Genomic DNA, 19,433 nt, shown 5'->3' with positions numbered 1-19,433 from the left:
TCACTAATGTAAGCACAACAACAAAATCCAAGCAAAGGCAATGCAAGTAACTTATTTCTAACACCAAAATTTTACCAGTTACTTTATGAAGTAAAACCATGGCAATCTAATCAGATATGACAAATCACGCCCCCCAAATCAAATACATTCAGAAACCAAATAAAATACAGATTTATATTTACTTTGGTTAACAATAAACCTTACACTAAATGTATCCTGTGCTGAAATAACCTAATGTGAGGGAAGAAGCTATTCTGATTAGCAAGACATTGAAAAACCAAACATCTTGAACATGGAAGACTAGCTCTAAAAACAGGAGTTGGGATGAAAACTATCAAGATCCTCAACAATGTACTTCTTCCATTTAAATTTACATGTTTTCTAAAGTAGCATTAGCTTTCATACCTAAAAATTAGTATCAAAATATACTGAATATGGACTTAAACCTTTGAATCACTGAATCAAACACAAAAAACCAAAATTAAAAAACCAAATGAAGCACATTACATCATGTGGTTTCCTGAAAAATGTTTTAGTGAGGAAAAAGTTAACTTTTTAAATGAAGCATAATCACATTGTTTACCTAAATAATACTGTTGGTGAAAAACATTTAATGTTATTTCATGACTTAAACATTTCTAATTTTTCATGTTTGAGTATCTTATAGTATATATAGCAAACCTCTATAGGAGTACATATAAAATTTATAAACTTACACACATTAGGAATACAAACTAACTGACAGGTAGTCAAGAGTGTTGAAGACCACTGATCTAGACTAGATAAGAACTAGAATGAAATGTGGTTATATTAGATATAAATTGATACAAGAATATGGGCAGCAGTTATTAATTCTAAAGGAAAAAGAAAAGTTTCATAAAGCTATAGTTTGAGCTGGACTTTGATTGAATATGGACTAATTTCCCAGTGTGGCAAAGGGAGGAATTTCAGGTAAAGGGAGCAGCATGGACATAATTATTCAGACATCAAAGCACATGATATAATAAAAGAACAGTTAATAGATCTAGACATTAAATAGGTTCCCTGTTAGAGGGTCTATGCTTTGAGCATCAAATGGCTGCTAATACTGAAAGAAATCATTTACTATGTGCCTTCTGATGAAGGAACATACCACCACTGAAGAAGTAACCTTGTCCCTTCCGCCACAGATTAAACCTTAATCTTATCAAGGTTCTAGATCTCACTGTCAACTTACAGAAAATACAGAGGTATAATTGGCACAATGCAAACTGGAAAACTGCAGGACAAATGAAGCTTTCTTCACCAGATAAACTGCATGGGAAAAAATGAGGATGGGGAAGGGCATACAGAGAACACATAGATTAAAAGAAATTTCAATCAACCAATGTATAGGTATTTGGTAACAGCTAAAATTGGAAAAAAAATTAGAAATTTGAATGATACTTGATATTAAGGAATTACTCATTTTTGGTGTAGTAATGAAACTGTGGTTACTTTTTCTAAATGTTCATCTTTTAGAGCTATATACTGATGTATTTACAGATGAACTAAAAGCAGGAGGGATTATGTGGTAAGAGTTTAAATGAAACAAGACTGCCCAAGAACTGATAACTGAAACAGGTACGTGAATATTAATTTCATTATCCTATCTTACTTTTGCATAATTTTTCATGTTTTTTAAAAAAGGAAGGCCAAGGCCTCTAGATCTCATTACCTCTAGTTTTTAGATCAACCTCTTTTCAAGACTAGGTTTTTCCCGAAGTATTTCTCATAACTGAGACTGTGAAATTAGGTATCATGTCTATACAGAAGTATTATGTGTGAAAGGAAATAAAGCCCTGAATTCTCTAACTTTGAGGATTATTTATACTTTATTCTAATAAACTCACTTTCACTAGGCCTCAGCCGTAGCACTCAGCCAGAATAAACAGCAGCTATAAATTAAGACCAAGTGAAACAAAATACCCAGAAAGTGACTTAAGTTTTAGCCTTCGAAGTTGAAATGAACATGATAAAAAACTGTCATCAAGGTTCAAAGAAAAAAATGACCCCTAAGGATATACACAGCAAAAGCTTTGGAAAGCAATGTTTGGTTTCAAGCTCGCTTCTGATGGATTTTACTCAAAGTAGACAGGTACTTGAAAAAAGTGCAGCTTACTGGAACATAACAGAAGAAAACTGAAAAGTTGGTATATCGTGTACATCATTCCAAAGATTCTTACAGGAATTTTTACTTGGTGTAACAGAAATGAAACCAAACTTAATCCAGTCAAATTATGTGATTTGAAAAAAAAAACTGCTGCTCACTCTAAAATAATTCAAAGTTTAGGAAAAAGTCATAATTTTCAGTGTCAATAGTACAGAAAAGGGAGAAGGTGATTACAAACAGTAAGAAACAATGTCATTCCTAGTCAAGGCAGATCACAAGCAGTAAGTGAAAGACACTAAATGTCAAACTTAAAAACAATCTTATGTGTTAATTCCAAGCTGAAAGCTAATACATAAACATTTGATTTATGTCCAAGTCACAGCAAAACATTTAAAATTTGTTTTAACTGCTAGGGCTACAAAGATAATTCAGACTGTGTAGAATGTTACTCATGATATGTGTATGAGATAGGAATTAAATGGTTAATTAAAAGCAAATTTTATAATGGTTAACATGCCAACTTAGATGCTTCCTTGAACATTACTTAACTATTTAACTGTAACTTTTGCCTGATACACTCTTGTTTGGGAAGAGAATTAAAATAGGCTTCTAATTCCACAAAAACATCATTAATTAAAGGAAACTAGGTAACACACACACACAGTCTCTCTTTCATTCCAGCAAATATGAGGACAAAGATGGTAATCCAGAGCTACAGGCTTATTATAGAAACATGCCTCTAAAGAATTAAAAAACAAACAAACTTTTATTTAAAGATTTGTCACATGGCTATTGGGGCTACCACCTGATAAGCAACTTAGTTAAAAAAAAAAAAAAAAAATCACTGGTACAAATTGAAATTAAATCCAATCCCAATATTCCAAAAATTTGAGAAAGGAGCTCTGCATGGGTGATACATTAACAAGTAAACAGGGAAAACAATTCAATCTGTAAAGCATTCCTGTTAGAATTAAAAATTCAATAGGAGTACTATTTCTTCCTTTCTTATACTTTACATTGATTACTTCCACACATTGACAACTTCTTATTCATATTCTTTGTTTTAGCAGTGTTTACCAAAAGCAAAATCAAACTCAAATCAGATGTTTTTGTTACATTTCTCTCAGTTTTTACACTACACATTATACTTCCTATAGCCCCTTATACTAACATTCAGCCTGGGTTATCAATACAAAACGTTCCTATATATGGCTATCAGAAGCAATACCTATTACTGAAAAACCTTAATGGTTTCTTTAATGTTAAACTTATCAAATAGAAACCTTTCAGGCACATGGTAAAATACAAAATCTTTCAACTAGAAAGTACTTCTCAAATACCACTTTTAAAGTTAAACCCTAGCCTATTAAAGTTTCAATGTATTTTAATAAAAATGTTAAAAGGGGAAAAATAAAGAGTTGCATTCATCTCTATCATATTATTGAAATATTTTAACCAGTGTGAAAGAGACTCTAAAGTGAATACAAAAATGAAAAATCAATTCAAAGCACATAAAGGAAATAAATTAAAACACTGGCCAAAATACAGTAAAACTATTCTTCCATCTTTTCAAAGAAGAGAGTAGGATTTCATCTATACCCATCAATTAGCTGTGCACATCACTGATATTCAAAAATTTAACAAAAATGTTTATTAATATGACCATTTATGTTTACAAACAAGTCTCTATGAACAGTAAACACATAAAGTTCCAATAAACAACAGTGCAATGCTTCAAAAAGTCTTAAGCACTAGTATCAGATTCTTAAAATTCTGAAGTCTTTTAGCTTGCCAAATGGTCTAGATTAAGGATACAGAATATATCAAATACTCCCTTGCAGTTTTTCATGTCACCCTCTACTGCCAAAACCAAAACCAAAAACCAACAAAAACTAAACAAACAAAAGAACCCTAACCACACAATGGCCATAATACAAAAGGAAGACAATAATCACTAAGTAGGTATTTATATTTTAAAAATAGTTTCCGAAATACATTGCTGATCTTAGACTCAAACTGAGATTTATACAGTATTCTAAATGAATTGCTCTTCTCAGATTCATACAGCATTTCAAACCACTGTTCCAAATATGAAACTTTGATTAAAAAATTCACAAATTTACATCTTCCATAGCAAAAGCTTTTAGACTCATCTTTCTTATGGCCGTATCATTGCTGACATTTAAAATAAAAAAATAAAGTCACAGGGTATGGATCAAGAAAGTTTTCCTTCCAACGATTTGGACCAAAGAGTCTTAATATTTGTCTATCAGTGGTTAGTTATATTTAAATCAAATATTTCTAACAAGGTATCAGTGAGCTTAACCGTATCCTTGACTGGTATTTTAGTGTTATACTAAGTGGGAAGAGAAATAAAACAGGTTTCTAACTTCCAAAAAAATGGTTAAAATAAAGCAAATTAGTTTATAACCACGTAGAATAAAGCCTTTACTACTTGCAACATTCTATGAACATGTTAGAACTTTGCTTTATAAAAACATTTTTTGGATCTGACGAGGATCGGGAAGAAGGTGGTTGGAAGGGTGAAAAATAAAAGTACCTACTCTGCCTTTTTAATAACAAAATAATTTATTTAATTTATGATTCTCCTACTTATGTCTACTTGAATTCCCTGGCAAAACACCTAAGGCAATTCTACACAGTTCTTTTTTCAAATGAATCATCAACAGAAAAAAACATTTTCTTTGGGCTTCAAAATAGCTGTCATTACAATTGTATAGGACTCCAATGCAGAAGCAATCTACCTCACAAAAAGATCTACATTTGAAGATTTAGTAACATTCCTTTTTCAAAAGATACACGATTTTTGGAAAGCATATACTTAATTAATTATGTATAAAAAACAAAACAAAAAACCTCATATTTCCAGTTTTAATTGGAAAAACAAAAATCTTGAAACACATACATACATTTAGGAGGAAAAAGGGGATGGTTTGCCAATATCCATCAGCAAATGTTAGTGATTAGTTCTATAATTCAGATTTTTCTTGTTCAGTCTCAAATTTCCAAGTTTACTCTATTTTTTCTATATATTTACCCGCTTGAACATCAATAATAAATGACTAAAACAAGATGATCTACAAAATTCTTTATATAGATTCTTGGCTGAAACATTTGTTTCATTTCTAAAACTGGTACTCCAATGCTTGTTTCCCCATGTTTTTCTATATACTGAAATGCTCTCTCTGTACTATATTTAACTATGTACCATTTTTCCATTATTATTCTTATATTTAGGATATAAAGCATCAAAACAAAACTACCACTTAATGCACCAAAACTCATTTTCACATGGCAATATAAGCATTGTCCTCCAGAGATGAAAAAAACTGTATTATCATGTTTAAAAGGCATGTTTTTATTATTCTTGAATGTATTTCAGACAAAAATATTGATCAGCTAATTATGCTCTTCCACACATCATGTTCACTGAGTTTACTACCACAGGTTTTAGTGCAACAAAATACCTTTGAAAAGCCACTCTACAGTAATTATGGCAAGGCTCATTAAAATGCAGAGGTAAAGATTCCATTTGTATAGAAACTTAGAAAATAATGTTTGAAAAGAAAGGTGTTTCATTAGGCTGGATATTTTTGTATACTAAAAATATAAACATTTCTTGAATTAGTTTTGTAGTCAATTCTGATGTTATATCATTTAGTGGTGATAAATTTTGAGAGGTATTATGTTTAACAAACATTATAATTGAGATTATAGTCTTAGGTAGACATTTAATACACAATGCCAAGGTAGTTTCCTTTTTTTTCTTTTTTTTTTAATTTTTGTACCAAAAAAAGTCATACATTAATGTTGACATTTCTTCTTACCTGTGTGCCTCAGACCAATAAAGTACTCTGCATTAAAATTTAAATCTTGAGACAGTAGTACAGCATTGAAAAAAAAAATTGTAAAGCAGCTCAGATATATTGAACCCAGATTTTACATTTCCATTTGTCAAATTAGAATATAAAAAGTAAGCTTGAAAATCAAGTTGAAAAAGCTTATTCTTCCTCAAGAAAAAGTATGAACAATCTGAAAATGATCAACTAGTATGAATGAAACATTGTACATAGTTAAGTCACATTTAGTGGTTGCTAAACATACCACTCCCTCCTGGAAATTACAGAACCATCTACATGTGAAACTAGGTCATCTTCATTTTCGTCATAATGTTCATCGCTGACGAACTTCATTCCCATTTTTAGATCTTCATAATAATCCATTGGTCTTTCAAATCTATTGAGATTTTCTACATTGTTCCACTGCGTTTTTTCAGGCTCTTCTAAATAGTCTTTCCGTATTAGATTGTTCACTGGATTTTTGTTTTCTTTTTTTACACTGTCTGGGTAAGAATCAAGCTCATCTTGTTGAAGAACATCTATTTGTGATTCTTTTTGCATATCTGATGGTGGAATGTAGTTCTTGGCAAAGTAGTCTCCACGAAACGTCCGCCTTCTCCTATAGCAGAATATTCCAGCCAAAACACTTACAAGTACTATGAAGAGAGCCCCACCCACTACACTAGCAATGATCGTGCCAATTGTGTCATCCTTAATTGTTGCCAAAGTTGACAATGGGAAGGGCAATTTTTTTGGTTCTGTTGCTAGATCCTCGAAGTCAGCAGTTGAGGGATGCCAATGAACTGTAGGCTGAAGGGTGGTAGTAGTAGGAGGATCTGATGGAAACAGTAAAGATAGACAAGACACAGAAAGGCAAAGAATGTCAATGCAGGCTGATTCAGCAGCAAGTTGAAAAGACAGCACAGTTAATGAATATATATTCATAGTAACAATAGTTTTTCATTCTTAATTTAAGATTAGAAGGTAGTGATGCTTATATATTTTTAAAAAATAACAAAACTGACACTTAGTCAGTTACAAATTATGCAAAGGGAATGAAAAATTATGTATGGTGTAAATCCTAAATCATTCTATTACAAGTTTAAGCATGATGTTGCACTCCATGGAATACTTTTTTAAATGAAGATTATTACTTAAGTGTCGCATATAGAGCTGGCTTAAGAATTATCATTACCAAAAATTTAAATCAAATCATTCAAATGTACATTTTCTTAGCCAGTAGTACAAGAAAACAGAAGAATGAAAAAATTAAAGTATGTTTTCTTAATATCCATCTTTACCTAATAGAGTTTATTTTTTATAAGATTTGAACTTATCTTTAAAGAATGAAAAACTATAGATTCTTGTTAAGTGGCCATAGTATAAGCTGTTGGTTTAATAATTCTCTCAAAAATATTTTCCTTAAATAAAGAAAACTCTTCAATTTTTAGAAAGGATATATGTAGTTGATACCATTATTTAGTGATTTAAAACATAAAAAGCATGTGTTTAAACTGTGTTAGCCAGATGGGCTATTATCAAATGAGACTAATAGACAAAGACAAAGTAAAAACATACTATAAACTATAAAGTGTTATAAAAAATGTCATCATCATCTCTATACCCCATAGGTAAGATATCTGAACATTTAGGAAACTGAGGAATTTCAACCACATCTGCAAAATTTAATGTCACATTGCTTTAGGATGGAGTCTCAAAAAAAAAAAGGCAGCTAATATTTTAGAGAGAACATTCTAATGATACTTAAAATTAGATGCAAATGATCCTGTGTATTGCCATTAGATTACAGAGTAAATAGCCATTAATATTAAAAAGCAACTAAACATAAATAGTAAAAATTAAAGATTGGTTAATTATCAATAAAGTGGTATCTGTAGGTCATGTTACACAAAATTCTAGAGTTTGAAGAAAGGATGAATTAAAAATTTTTGAAGTTCTTCATTGATAAAAATAAATGACCCAAATGGTAATCTCCTAGAATTAATTTTTAAATGAGTGGTACTGACAGAGCTTTCAAAAAATGATTGTTAGAAAAATACTAAATCTACATGGGTAAGTTATTCTAAAATTACAAGCTAAAGAAAAATACTTACTGAAACAGGTTTCATCACGGAATGCCATACGTACAGAATGTGGTAAAAATTTAGCAAGTACAGTATAAAATGTAACAAGTACAGTATAACTAATTTCCTATGAGTTTAAATCAATATTAACAGGCAATCCAGTCAAGTACCTTGAAGTGAATATTAGTTATCATATTATATGTAAGTAAGTGAATCAAAGAAGAGTTAATTTGTGAGAACATATTCACTAGCTGACAAATTCAATCTTAAAAAAAATGTTGAATTGTAGGATCATTTCTACTATAAAAGTAGTAAAGACTCATATAATCCAATCTCACAGAACCAGGATATTAAAGAAATAGACTAAAAATTAATCATTTGTAAGATAACTCATATTTTCTGAAGGAAGAAGACTAATGGAAAAGTCAAGTTTTGGGTATTAAATGTCATCTTTACAATGATTCTCAAATAAAAAAAGTATTACAATAAACAAGCAACAGCAAGTTTTAAACAAAAGCACAAATAACCTGCACAAATCACTTGAGTAATAATTTAAAATTCATACATTTCTGTGCACATAAAATTTTTAGTTTTTGATAGCTCTTAATGAAATGGTATTCTTCTCAGGACAGTACATATACACCTGAGAGCTCATATAAGATACATAACTGAACATTTTTACCAAGTATCCTTAAAAAAAAAATCACTGACATTTATTTCTACTTACAATGTTCTTTATTGGAACACAGATGGATGTCTACTATCTAACTGAGATATAACAAATAACGCTTTCAGAAAATTTAACTACAAAAAAAAAAAAAAAAAGAGTAACCAAAAAAATCTGTTTGAAAGTCTTACTTTGCCAGTGGTCCTAGAAACTTTTTAACCTACTGTCCCTTCCTCAACCAGTGTTAAAAATAGCTTAGCCTCACTGTGAATATGATTTTGTGAAAGAGGGACTATTGTTAAACTCTATATTTTGTATTTTAAGCAATGGACATATGACAATGTATATATGACACTTATTCATGCTTTCTAATTCTTGCTCCAAGATAATTACAATGAAAGTCAAAATCTGGATAAGGAGACAGGAGGACAACTTTCTAATCACTAATAGCTACTTATTTATCATGATTTAAAAATCCTTCCCAATAGCATTCCTTATTCAGTCATAATTTTTTTATACTTTACCGAATGTGTGATAAGTAAGTATATGATAAACATAATAAACTAGTAGACTCTGAGTTCTCCACACCCATATGAAGAATTTCTTAAGTTTCTTTTTCAAATTAATGAGCTCTGCCAAATAGGAAAATAAATAGCCCAATAAGACCTTTGTAGCTATAATGCACATTTTAGCCTAATAATTACTATGCTAAAAAATCAAACGCATTTGTTCCTTTTTCTTTTATACTATATACATTGTTTAAATAAACAAAATCTATGAATTTTAAAGTTTAAGGACTGCTAATTTAAGTGGGTCTGATAGTATGTCTAGATACTAAAATCAGTATGATTTGAAATTCAAGGTTAGCATAGGAATATACATTGATCTTTAGGCATGGGAGAACTTAAGTGATACGTGAAAATTTAATTCTCTATTCTCAGAGAAGTAAGAAGTATCAGGGTAAAAACACACCAAAAACTAGAAAAACACAATTCCCACCAGTTGGTTAGTACTGGACAAAGAACCACCACTGTACCACCATGAGTAATAAATGAACTTGAATATCGCAATCTTGAACCTTGAATATTGCATCTTTTATCCAGAAACTTATGCCAATGTGGGAAATGTGGAACTAATTATGAACGATGTCCCACAGAGCTACCACCTCTATTCTGTTTTGGGTGGACCTTTTTAGTCCCCAGTCATAAGTTACATTCCTTTTACATATATTTTAAAAAATCATTTATGAAACTTTATTACTGAGATAAAAATGTCTTCCTAGAAGAAAAAAGGATATCTATAACTTACAATAAAAAGATTAACTTTTTGATCGCTTACTGTGTGAATTATGGCCTTTCACTGTGATAAAAGCCTACTAGTAGGCTTTACTAGTTATTTTGGGAAGGCAATATTGTATCTAGGGTACTTGATATACTCTAAGCTCTTAGAGGAGTTAGCTATACTCAGAACAGTGTACTGTATAAAAGACTCTGGGTAGAAAAATAAAGTCTAATTCTTGATGATTACTTAAAGAAAACCATCTCATATAATGCCATCTTTCCTAGAAGTACCTAGTGGTTATTAACTGTGATTTTTCGTATTTACTTAAAATTTGACTTCCCCTTTTGTAAGAATTAGTAGATGTTGATCAAAAAGTATGTAAAGTTTATCACCAGTGTTACATTAGTTCCCTTGTCAAAAAAAAATTATAGTTACATACAAGCAGATTCTGGATTTTTAATTCTTTCCTGATTGTTTTCTTCTCAAACAAATGTATTCATTCATGCAACAAAAGTTTACTGAACACTCATTGTGTGTTAAACATTGCTGTAGATGGTAGGAATATAGTAGTGATTAAAGAATACAAAAATCCTGCCTTCTAAGGACATATGTTCTAATGGACGTAAAAACAGGCAAGCATATATATAAAATAAAACATGTAGTATGTCACATGGCAATATATACCACTGGTAAGGTTCTGTATACAACATAATAAGAGAGCTCACATCAACTTGTTGATGGATGGGGTATAAGAGGAAAATCAAAATCAAGAATAAATATCAAAGATTTCATACCCTGAGCAAATGGATGGAGCTACAAATAACTAAAAGGACAAAGACTGTTGGAGGAAGAGATTTGGTGGCAAAGGGCAGAAGAAAGATGAGGAACTCAGTTTTGAATGTTAAGTTTTAAATGCATATTATACTTCTCCACAGGGTTAATGATCATTAATAGATAGATGGACACACAAGACAGGGGTACTGGGAAGTGGCCCCAGAATACCAAAGATATAAATTTAGCATATCGCCGAAAGATAAGAATGCCAAAATTGAGACGATATTTTAATGATTACATACTTGTAACACATTGAGCCTAGGATTTACAAATAATATCCCACACCAAATTTTGCAAAACAGAAAGTAAGCAGTCCTTAGGTAACTACATTTTAAATATGTATTTCCTACAGCTTTAAGATTCCTTTTTTTTTTTTCCTTCTTTTAATATAAAAAAGCCTCTTAGGGAAGAAACGAAGACTAATACATGAATATTTAATCTCATTTAGATCTCCACCAAAGCACTGCTGTTGGCAGAGAGGGCTAGAAATGTACATAGCTCTAAGCTTCTTATGAGATTCACGCAAAAAAAATTTGTATCCCTATCATGTGCCAGGCACTAAGTGCTGAGAATACACTGATAAAGCAAACACAAACTGTTTAGATATAAGGGTAAATAAAAGTGAATAAATAAGCATACAACTACAAACTGCGGTAAATGCCATGAGAAAATAATATGGGGAACTGTTCTTAGATTTAGTCACCACAGGACTGAGAATGTAACACAAAAGCAAGCTTAAAATTTCTCTAAAATTGCTAATTTATTTAGTTTTAGATTGTACAGAGATACAAATTTTAACTATCTATTATCTAACTACCATATAAACCTACATTTCTCAAGGTTCTCTTCCTTTTCCCTTTCATTTTCCATTTGTTAGATATGAAGAGTGCTACATTCTTACACTCAGGAAGGAGATGCTTGAAATATTTATATAATTTTTATAAACAAGCATTCCATTGATAATTTATTATTTATAGCCTTACCCAGGAAAAATATATTTTTAGCTTTAACTGTATTTTGTAAATACTCATTATACTCAGTCAAATTAACAAAAACATTCACAGTGGAACAAATGGAATGTGAAAAATCTAAGTTCTTAGTGGCTTAAGGACTGACCATAAAAAACATCTTAAATTTTATTTCATTAGAACATTTTCAGTAGTATTCCTACTTCACCTCTTAATAATCCAATATGGTATAGTCCCATATTGAGTGACAATGATATTTAATAAGAAGGTCATCAAAATTGATATCCCATTTTATTTATCACATTTGTGTGCAGAGTAGCTACCAAAAACTAACAAAAAACTCAATGCTTATTCTTTGTGTAAATATGAAAGAACCTGGAATGGTACACACACTACCTAGAAAAAGAATACTATTTAACCAAAAAAATTCACTATATGCATGGGTCTTAAAATGTATATAAACCTATTGCACAGACATTTTGCCATTTCACTAAATAAAGGAGTGTCATTTTATATATGTATTTCAGTTAAGGTTACTTCATTAGATATCTTTTAGATTATTTGTAAAATCTCACAGTGAGGAATATGTATTTTCACAAGTATAAATTACCATCTAGATCACATAGTATTATTGTTATGACTGTTGTTACAGAAATAATTTTGTGAGTAGATGGTAACTTACCTGAAATGTAGATGATCTTTTGATCACTTCTTTGACCAAGGGAATTGGTCACTTTACAGACATAAACACCAGAATAATTAAAAGTCAGTGGGTGGACAAAATGAAGAGTATTGTCTGAAGCCAGTAAACCATCAGGCCACTGTCCATCCAACCTAGATTAAAAAGTATGAAATTATTTTAAATAGCTTCAGATTCTATTCATTGACAGCTGTTCAAATAAGGTATTACACTTTTGAGATGTCAGTAAAAGAACCAGCATATTTCAAGTAAAATACACTATGAAATGAAAGCATGTAATAAATTATGAATTTTCATTTTAATAAAGATGAAATAATAAAGTCCATTAAGAATATCCATTCTTTCAAAATATCAGTTCATTTAAGTATAGCTAGGCTAACATACTGGAGAGGACATGAGGGAAGAAGAGAAAAAAATTATGTGATTTTAAAGAAATAGAAAATAGAAAATTAGAAATACATATTATCTGAAGACACACCCACATCACTGAAAGAATTAAAATAGTTCTCAGTGAATTGTGGATCTATTCATGATATATCTTATCTACAACTTTCTTAATGAAAAGTCATCTCATTTAAGTACATGATAATGTTATAGCATCCTCTGTAATATATTTAAAGAGCATCCTTTAATACTGAGCAATACTTTATGTGTCATATCCAAAGATGGTTGGTTTCTAAAGCACTAACAAGGGTCTTCTTATAAAATAATTTCATTCGTAAGATGGGCATCTGTGATAATAAAAACCAAGGCACCATTTGGTATCAATAATAACTCTCTTTAAATGGTTTCTATACTCATTTAGCTAAGAGGTCCTGTCTCGTGTTACGTATTACTATAAATAACAACAAGAAAAAAAATCCCACTATAAGAACTCTAGAACCATTCAGTGCAGTGGAACTAAGTATACTGCGGAACATCATTTTTCCAACGTTAGGGTATCTCCTGTAAAAAAAAAAATATTAAAAGTGCTTTTATAGCCCGTAAATTATTTTTTAAGAGGATAAAAAGTGAAGTAAACTCAGGCATCTAACTACTATAGTTTGAGCTAAGCAGATTTTCAAAAAATTCACTCAGCCATCCATTATTTAATTACTAGGAACTTACCATCTACCATACCCTGATCTGCTGTTGTAGCTGAAATGCACAGGTAAATAAGATTTAGTCCTTGTTTTCAGTGATCTGAGTACATTAGTAGGAAATCAACAACTAATTACAAAGGGAACGAGAGCAAAGAATAATAAAAAAGTAGAAGCAAATCAACAATGGAGAACAGAGAGAAGGACTGCTCTGGGATCCCAAGAGCAGTGGGTAAAAGAACAATCAGTAAAATCTTCTACAGTTGCTACGACTTTAATTTAGCATTGAAGGATAAAGGCAATATTCTTACATGAGTTAAGAAACAAAAACAAAAATCCCATACCTTCTTCTTAAGAGGACTCTGGAAAGAAAATTTTTATAAGCATCAGCTTTCAAAAGGTGAACCCTTCTGCTAGAAGTGAATAAGAAATCTATATATCTTACCAATTAGCTCTGTACTTTGGGCCCAAAGTTCTAATCTCTAATTTTGATAAATATAACAATGGCTTATAATTCTTTAAAGTTGTTTATTCAAATAAGCCACAGACAGAGAAACCTAAGTATCATATTAAACTCACAACAAATGACATACTAAACACCTTCTATGTTTATACCTATGTTACATGATTTATATTCACTGTCTGTCTCAACCCTCATAAAAACTCTGAGGTACTATTATCAATGAGGAAACAAAGGATTAGAAAGGCTAAACAACTCTAAAAAGACATCTCCAAGTACAGAAACCAGGATGAGAACTCAGAATTACATGACTTTTAGAAATACCCTATCAGTAAATCTTAACCAATGCCTGCTTCTGCTTTTAAGAAAATATAAATGGAAGGCCTTTCTACTTTCCAAATTATATTATTGCTTAAAGACAACAGATTGCCCAAATACACTGTTTCCTTGCTCCCACAATTAAAAAGCTATTAAAAACCAATGAGGAGAAAGAGAACAGGAGGCAGAATTCATCATTCACAATGTTTCAACAAACTTTTAGAAGACAGAAAACAGATGAAGAAAATATATGCTTTAGGCCAGTATTTCTCAATCAGGAGTGAATTTTTGTCTCCAGGGGACATCTGGCATATCTTCGTACAGTTCTGGTTGTCACAACTGGGAATTGGGGGAGCATGTGCTACTGGCAGTAGTGCAAACGCTGAGAAATGTGAATGAAAATCTCAGACCAGAGATGACACTAAACTTTCTACAGTTCACGGGACTCCCTCCAACAACAAAGATTTATCCAGTTCAAAATGGCAATAGCGCCAAGGTTGAAAAGCTCTGCTTTTGGCTGAAGAAGTGCTTGCAGGAGGCATATGGATAAGAAAGCAGCCAATCTGGTCCAAAAAACCCAAGAAAGACTTGGAACTTGACTTACTGTATTATAGAAGGCCAGAGTGAGGCAGAGGACTAGAAATAAGGAGGTTAGTTGAAAGCTGAAAAAAACAAAACAATAGACTCCTCTCAACTCTGTATAGATACCAGAAATTTATGTTTTAGGCAAAAAGGATGAAGGTTAATTCAATAAATAAATTGAATGGCCAGGAAAAAGAGTACTCCACTCTTCCATAAGTGAGATCTGAAACTTCTCCAGGGAAATAACCTCCTCTCTACCTCATCACTCTAAGTAGAATCTACCAATAAGTACTTCCCACTACAGAGTTTCCACTCAGCATTTTATTTTAAAGCACCACTGTGAAATGACTGGACAACTAAAAAAATTAAAGAATATCTACAAAATGAAAGACCAAACAAAAAACCAAAAGAGCTTGGAGGAAAAAGGAAATAATATGTAAGAAGCAGAAAACGACTCTGCAGAGGAAATAACTCTCGTATCCTTAGTAAGAAGATACTATATCCATAAAATAAGAAAAGGATGCTATAAAAATGAACAGAGAATAAGAAAATGCTCTTAGAAACTGAAAATATGCCAAAAGAAAATTTTCAATCAATGCTGGGGGAGGGTGCAGAATCAAAGAAATCTCAGAAGAATATTAAAAACTGAAAATTATGAAAGAAAGGATGTTTAGTATACAATAAATAGGAATTCCAGTATGAGCAAACAGAAAAGAAAAGGCAGGGGAAATAACAAAAAAGAAAAGAAAAAAGGAAAAGAAAAAGAAAAAGAATCCACAGTTCACAGAAACAAGTCTCTAGATTGAAGGAGGCGATAGTGCAAATTGAGAAATGTGAATGAAAATCTCAGTATAAACAGTTCGAAATTCCACAGATAAAGAGAACTGAGGATATCCAGACAGTAAACTACACAAGTAAAAAAGAAGCAATTATTAGTCTCATGGAAATCGAAGAGCTTTAGAACCAAAAGAAAACAGAATTCCACTATACCACTTAGCTCTTTGCAAATATTTACCTGTCATAGGGAGGCAATGATTACACAGTTTAACTAAATTAGCTTAATTTCATCAGGACTATGAAGGGCAGGAATAAGTATCCGGGTATGTTTATGTGTGAAGGGGTAGATATAAAATTAAATTTTCATCTTGCATAGTAAGAAGTCCATAGACAACATTAAAAATTAGTAAATTAAGAAGCAGCAGTTTAAGACCTATAATGGTAAATACCAGGAGAAATTGCTAAAATTGCTAAAGTATACTCTGAGGAACAGAACTACAGGGGCAGGAAGGTAGGGAGATGTGGGACAGAAGAATATCTAGAAACCCTTTATTTAATTTCCAGCTATTACTATAGTCATGTATTACATTGATAAACACAACTTTAAATATACATTTAAGAATACTTTGACTTTTAAATAATTTCTCTTTAGAAATATCTAACATTACCTGCTCCACACAGACTTGAAGGGTGGTGGATTTGCGTCAGCATTACACTTGAGATTAACACCCTTTCTTCCAACAAACCAGTTTCCATCATAGCCTGTTACTGAAACCTCAGGAGCATCTATAAAATAAATGTATGACAGGATAGATTATCTTTTGTTAATGATAGGTATAATATACAAAAATAAAGCATTAACATAATACACAACTTTAGAAGAACAGAAATGATTTTCCTTCTCTCATTATACATAACCAATAAGGAATACAGTACTCAGTAGGTACTGGTTGACAAAAAAAATGAGTGACTGAATGGACAGTGAACAACAAACACTGGGCAATTATAAGCATGTACAATTCTAGTTACTATGGACACTAAGTGTAAGAATATTCACAAATCTATAATCACCAAAAGCAAAATAAAAGAGTCCTATTATAAAATACGTAAAGAAACATGAACAAAGAAAACACAGTAGTTAATTTGATAATGAGACACAGCATTTAAGTACCAAGTCACTATGTAAAACTGTCTTTAAAGAAATGTTTAATCTGAAAGGAAATATACTCTAAGAGATACCAAGTCAATTACAAAATTAGATTCCTTATATTACAATTAATTAATACCCTTTGGACATACAGAGATGTGACAAACTTTCTAAGGCTATAATTACAACTTAAGTAAATTATCTGAGACCTCAACTGCTCTAAAACATGAACTTTTATCCATTCAATGTACCCAAAGGTCTTTTAGTATATGTGCAATATAATTAGTTAAATGAGCAATTATCCATGTTTACCAGTATTATAAATTTATACCTTCAAACTATAAAATTTAATACTTACCAACCATTCAACTAACATTGTTTAGTACCTAAAAGTGACAGGTACAGTTTTAGATGTTTGGTACACATATAGACTCTGTATTCATAAAATTTATATTCTAATAGTAACAGGGAAGATTTAACTAAAACCTGTTATGAGGGCCAAGAAGGAAAAGAACAGGATGCTAAGAGAGAAGGTAAAGAAATGTTATTTATGCAGGCACAGGGACCCTCCATCTTTCTGTGAGCTACATAGTAAACTAGATAAATACTACATGGCCAGATGGGAAGTTAGGGAGAGGCCAGATCAGTCTCTAATTCTGCAGGATTGACTGTCAAGCACGGTTTACAAAAACATGATAAAAAATTACTCTTTATACTAAGGACAATTACTTCAGTAATTAAAAAAACAAGCTCCTGCTCTGAAACTACCAAGAATTAACAAACATTTTTCTAACTTAATGTTGGTAACTAAAAAATGTTGCTGAAAGAACAGTACAGATATCTGTGAGTTTAACTTCTTTTAAAAGGAGGGGGTAAGTGTTAAAGTATCCCTAAAGAATACCTCTAAAATTTGAGATATGAATTTTGGACATAAGATCTTATCTCCTTAAAGTTTGTTCAATGTTTTATAGGTCCCAATTAAAAATAGGAAAAAAATTACTCTAGGAACACTTTAGGAGCAAGCCAATAAATCTAAGCCATAAGTATAAAGACTCACATCAGAATAAATATTTTTATATATTTAGAATTGCATTCAGGCAAACAAAAAAGTAACAGTACACATAGCTGAAGAAAATTTCAGTCATTATTAGACACAGGGAAGAAAAAATATGTATGAGAAAAATATCAATGGTACTGGGATTTAAATTGTGTAAGAAAAAGGGAAAAGTTAAGAATATGTAAAAGCAACGTAAGAAAAGTATAATGAAAAATTTTAACTGGGTTCTCCAGATTAAGTGAGGAGAAAAGAAGTTACATCAGCCCTCTGTATCCTAGGGTTCAGCATGTGTGGATTGAACCAACTGTGGACGAAAAATATTCAGGAAAAAAAAATTCTAAGAAGTTCAAAAAAGCAAAACTTGAATTTGTTACATACCAGCAACTATTTCCACAGTATTTACATTGAATTTACAACTATTTACATAACATTTACATTGTATTAGGCATTGTTAGTAATCTAGAGATGATTGAAAGTATACAAGAGGATGTGCACAGATTTTATGCAAATACTATGCCATTTTATATAAAAGATTTGTGGGTCCTTGGATTTTGGTATCCACCGAAGTGCTGGAACCAATCTCCTATAGATAAAGAGGGACTACTATGATTGTATCAGCACTCAAGAATACAACGGCAATAACCTTCACATAAGAAAGCTTCTCAAGTTTAACTCTATAAATGCTGGAAAAGATCCTTAGAATTACCTTTAGAAATCATTACAGCAAGTGTAATGAATATGTGTAACTTAAAATTCCACGTATGTCATATCAAAAAACAAAACAGTAACAATGAAAAATACAACATCTCCTTCAAAAACCTGTCTAGATTTATGACCTGTGCATGGATAGAAATGACAGCAGAACCTAAACACATCTCCTTATTTTATCTTTAATCTGCCTAATTTTCATTATCCTTGCTATAAACTACCTGCACACTTTTATTCTCTTGCTGAAAAATTTTAAATGCTACACAAAAAATGTATCTAAAATGAAAAACTTTGCAGAAAAGGGAAAAGTATACACACACATGTATATCCACAAACACACATATACACAAGAGAGTAATCTTAACAAAAGAAATAAAAGCACAAGAATGGCCAGTTTTGAATCTTATCTATAACAATTATTATCCCAATGATGACTTTAAAATATTGTGTTACCTTTATGAGGATCTTATAACATGATCAATAAAATCAGATTAGAAATAATATTGAAAAAATACAGACTTTCAAACTAATTAAAATGCATCTACAACATAAAAGATTTTTGCTGAAAATATCATGGGTAGCATCAATAAAAATCAGTAAGAGCTAAGTTAACTGGATTGGAGAAGCAGCTGTTATTCTCCAAGTATTGCAAATTTTGAGGTATAAATGTCCACAATTTACCTAAGTCCAGCCTATTTTTAAGGTTTAAAAAGGACAAAGTTGAATAATTTTAAGTTGGACAGCAACTTTAAAGTCATTATCCATCTTTACAAACTGAAA

The 19,433-nt window shown here is 31.2% G+C and overlaps 1 protein-coding gene across 2 annotated transcripts in view; it reads right to left on the bottom strand.

Moving 5' to 3' along the window:
• The window catches only part of NECTIN3 (nectin cell adhesion molecule 3), a 119,368-nt gene that overhangs the window by 52,876 nt on the left and 47,059 nt on the right, over positions 1 to 19,433 (bottom strand). Inside the window, exons 4-6 of one of the 2 annotated variants that reach the window (XM_032478805.1) lie at positions 16,410 to 16,527; positions 12,508 to 12,659; positions 5,009 to 6,827 (exon numbers count right to left, since the gene is read on the bottom strand). In XM_032478805.1, coding sequence (XP_032334696.1) covers positions 6,247 to 6,827; positions 12,508 to 12,659; positions 16,410 to 16,527 — 851 coding nt within the window. In that variant the 3' untranslated portion in view covers positions 5,009 to 6,246. Of the gene's footprint in view, positions 1 to 5,008; positions 6,828 to 12,507; positions 12,660 to 16,409; positions 16,528 to 19,433 lie in introns of those variants that run through there. The other variant, XM_032478812.1, reaches the window with a different exon arrangement.

The sequence above is a fragment of the Camelus ferus genome, chromosome 1 (genome assembly GCF_009834535.1).
Source record: "Camelus ferus isolate YT-003-E chromosome 1, BCGSAC_Cfer_1.0, whole genome shotgun sequence".
Classification (NCBI taxonomy): Eukaryota; Metazoa; Chordata; class Mammalia; order Artiodactyla; family Camelidae; genus Camelus; species Camelus ferus.
This window is presented reverse-complemented; position numbering and strand designations above follow the sequence as displayed.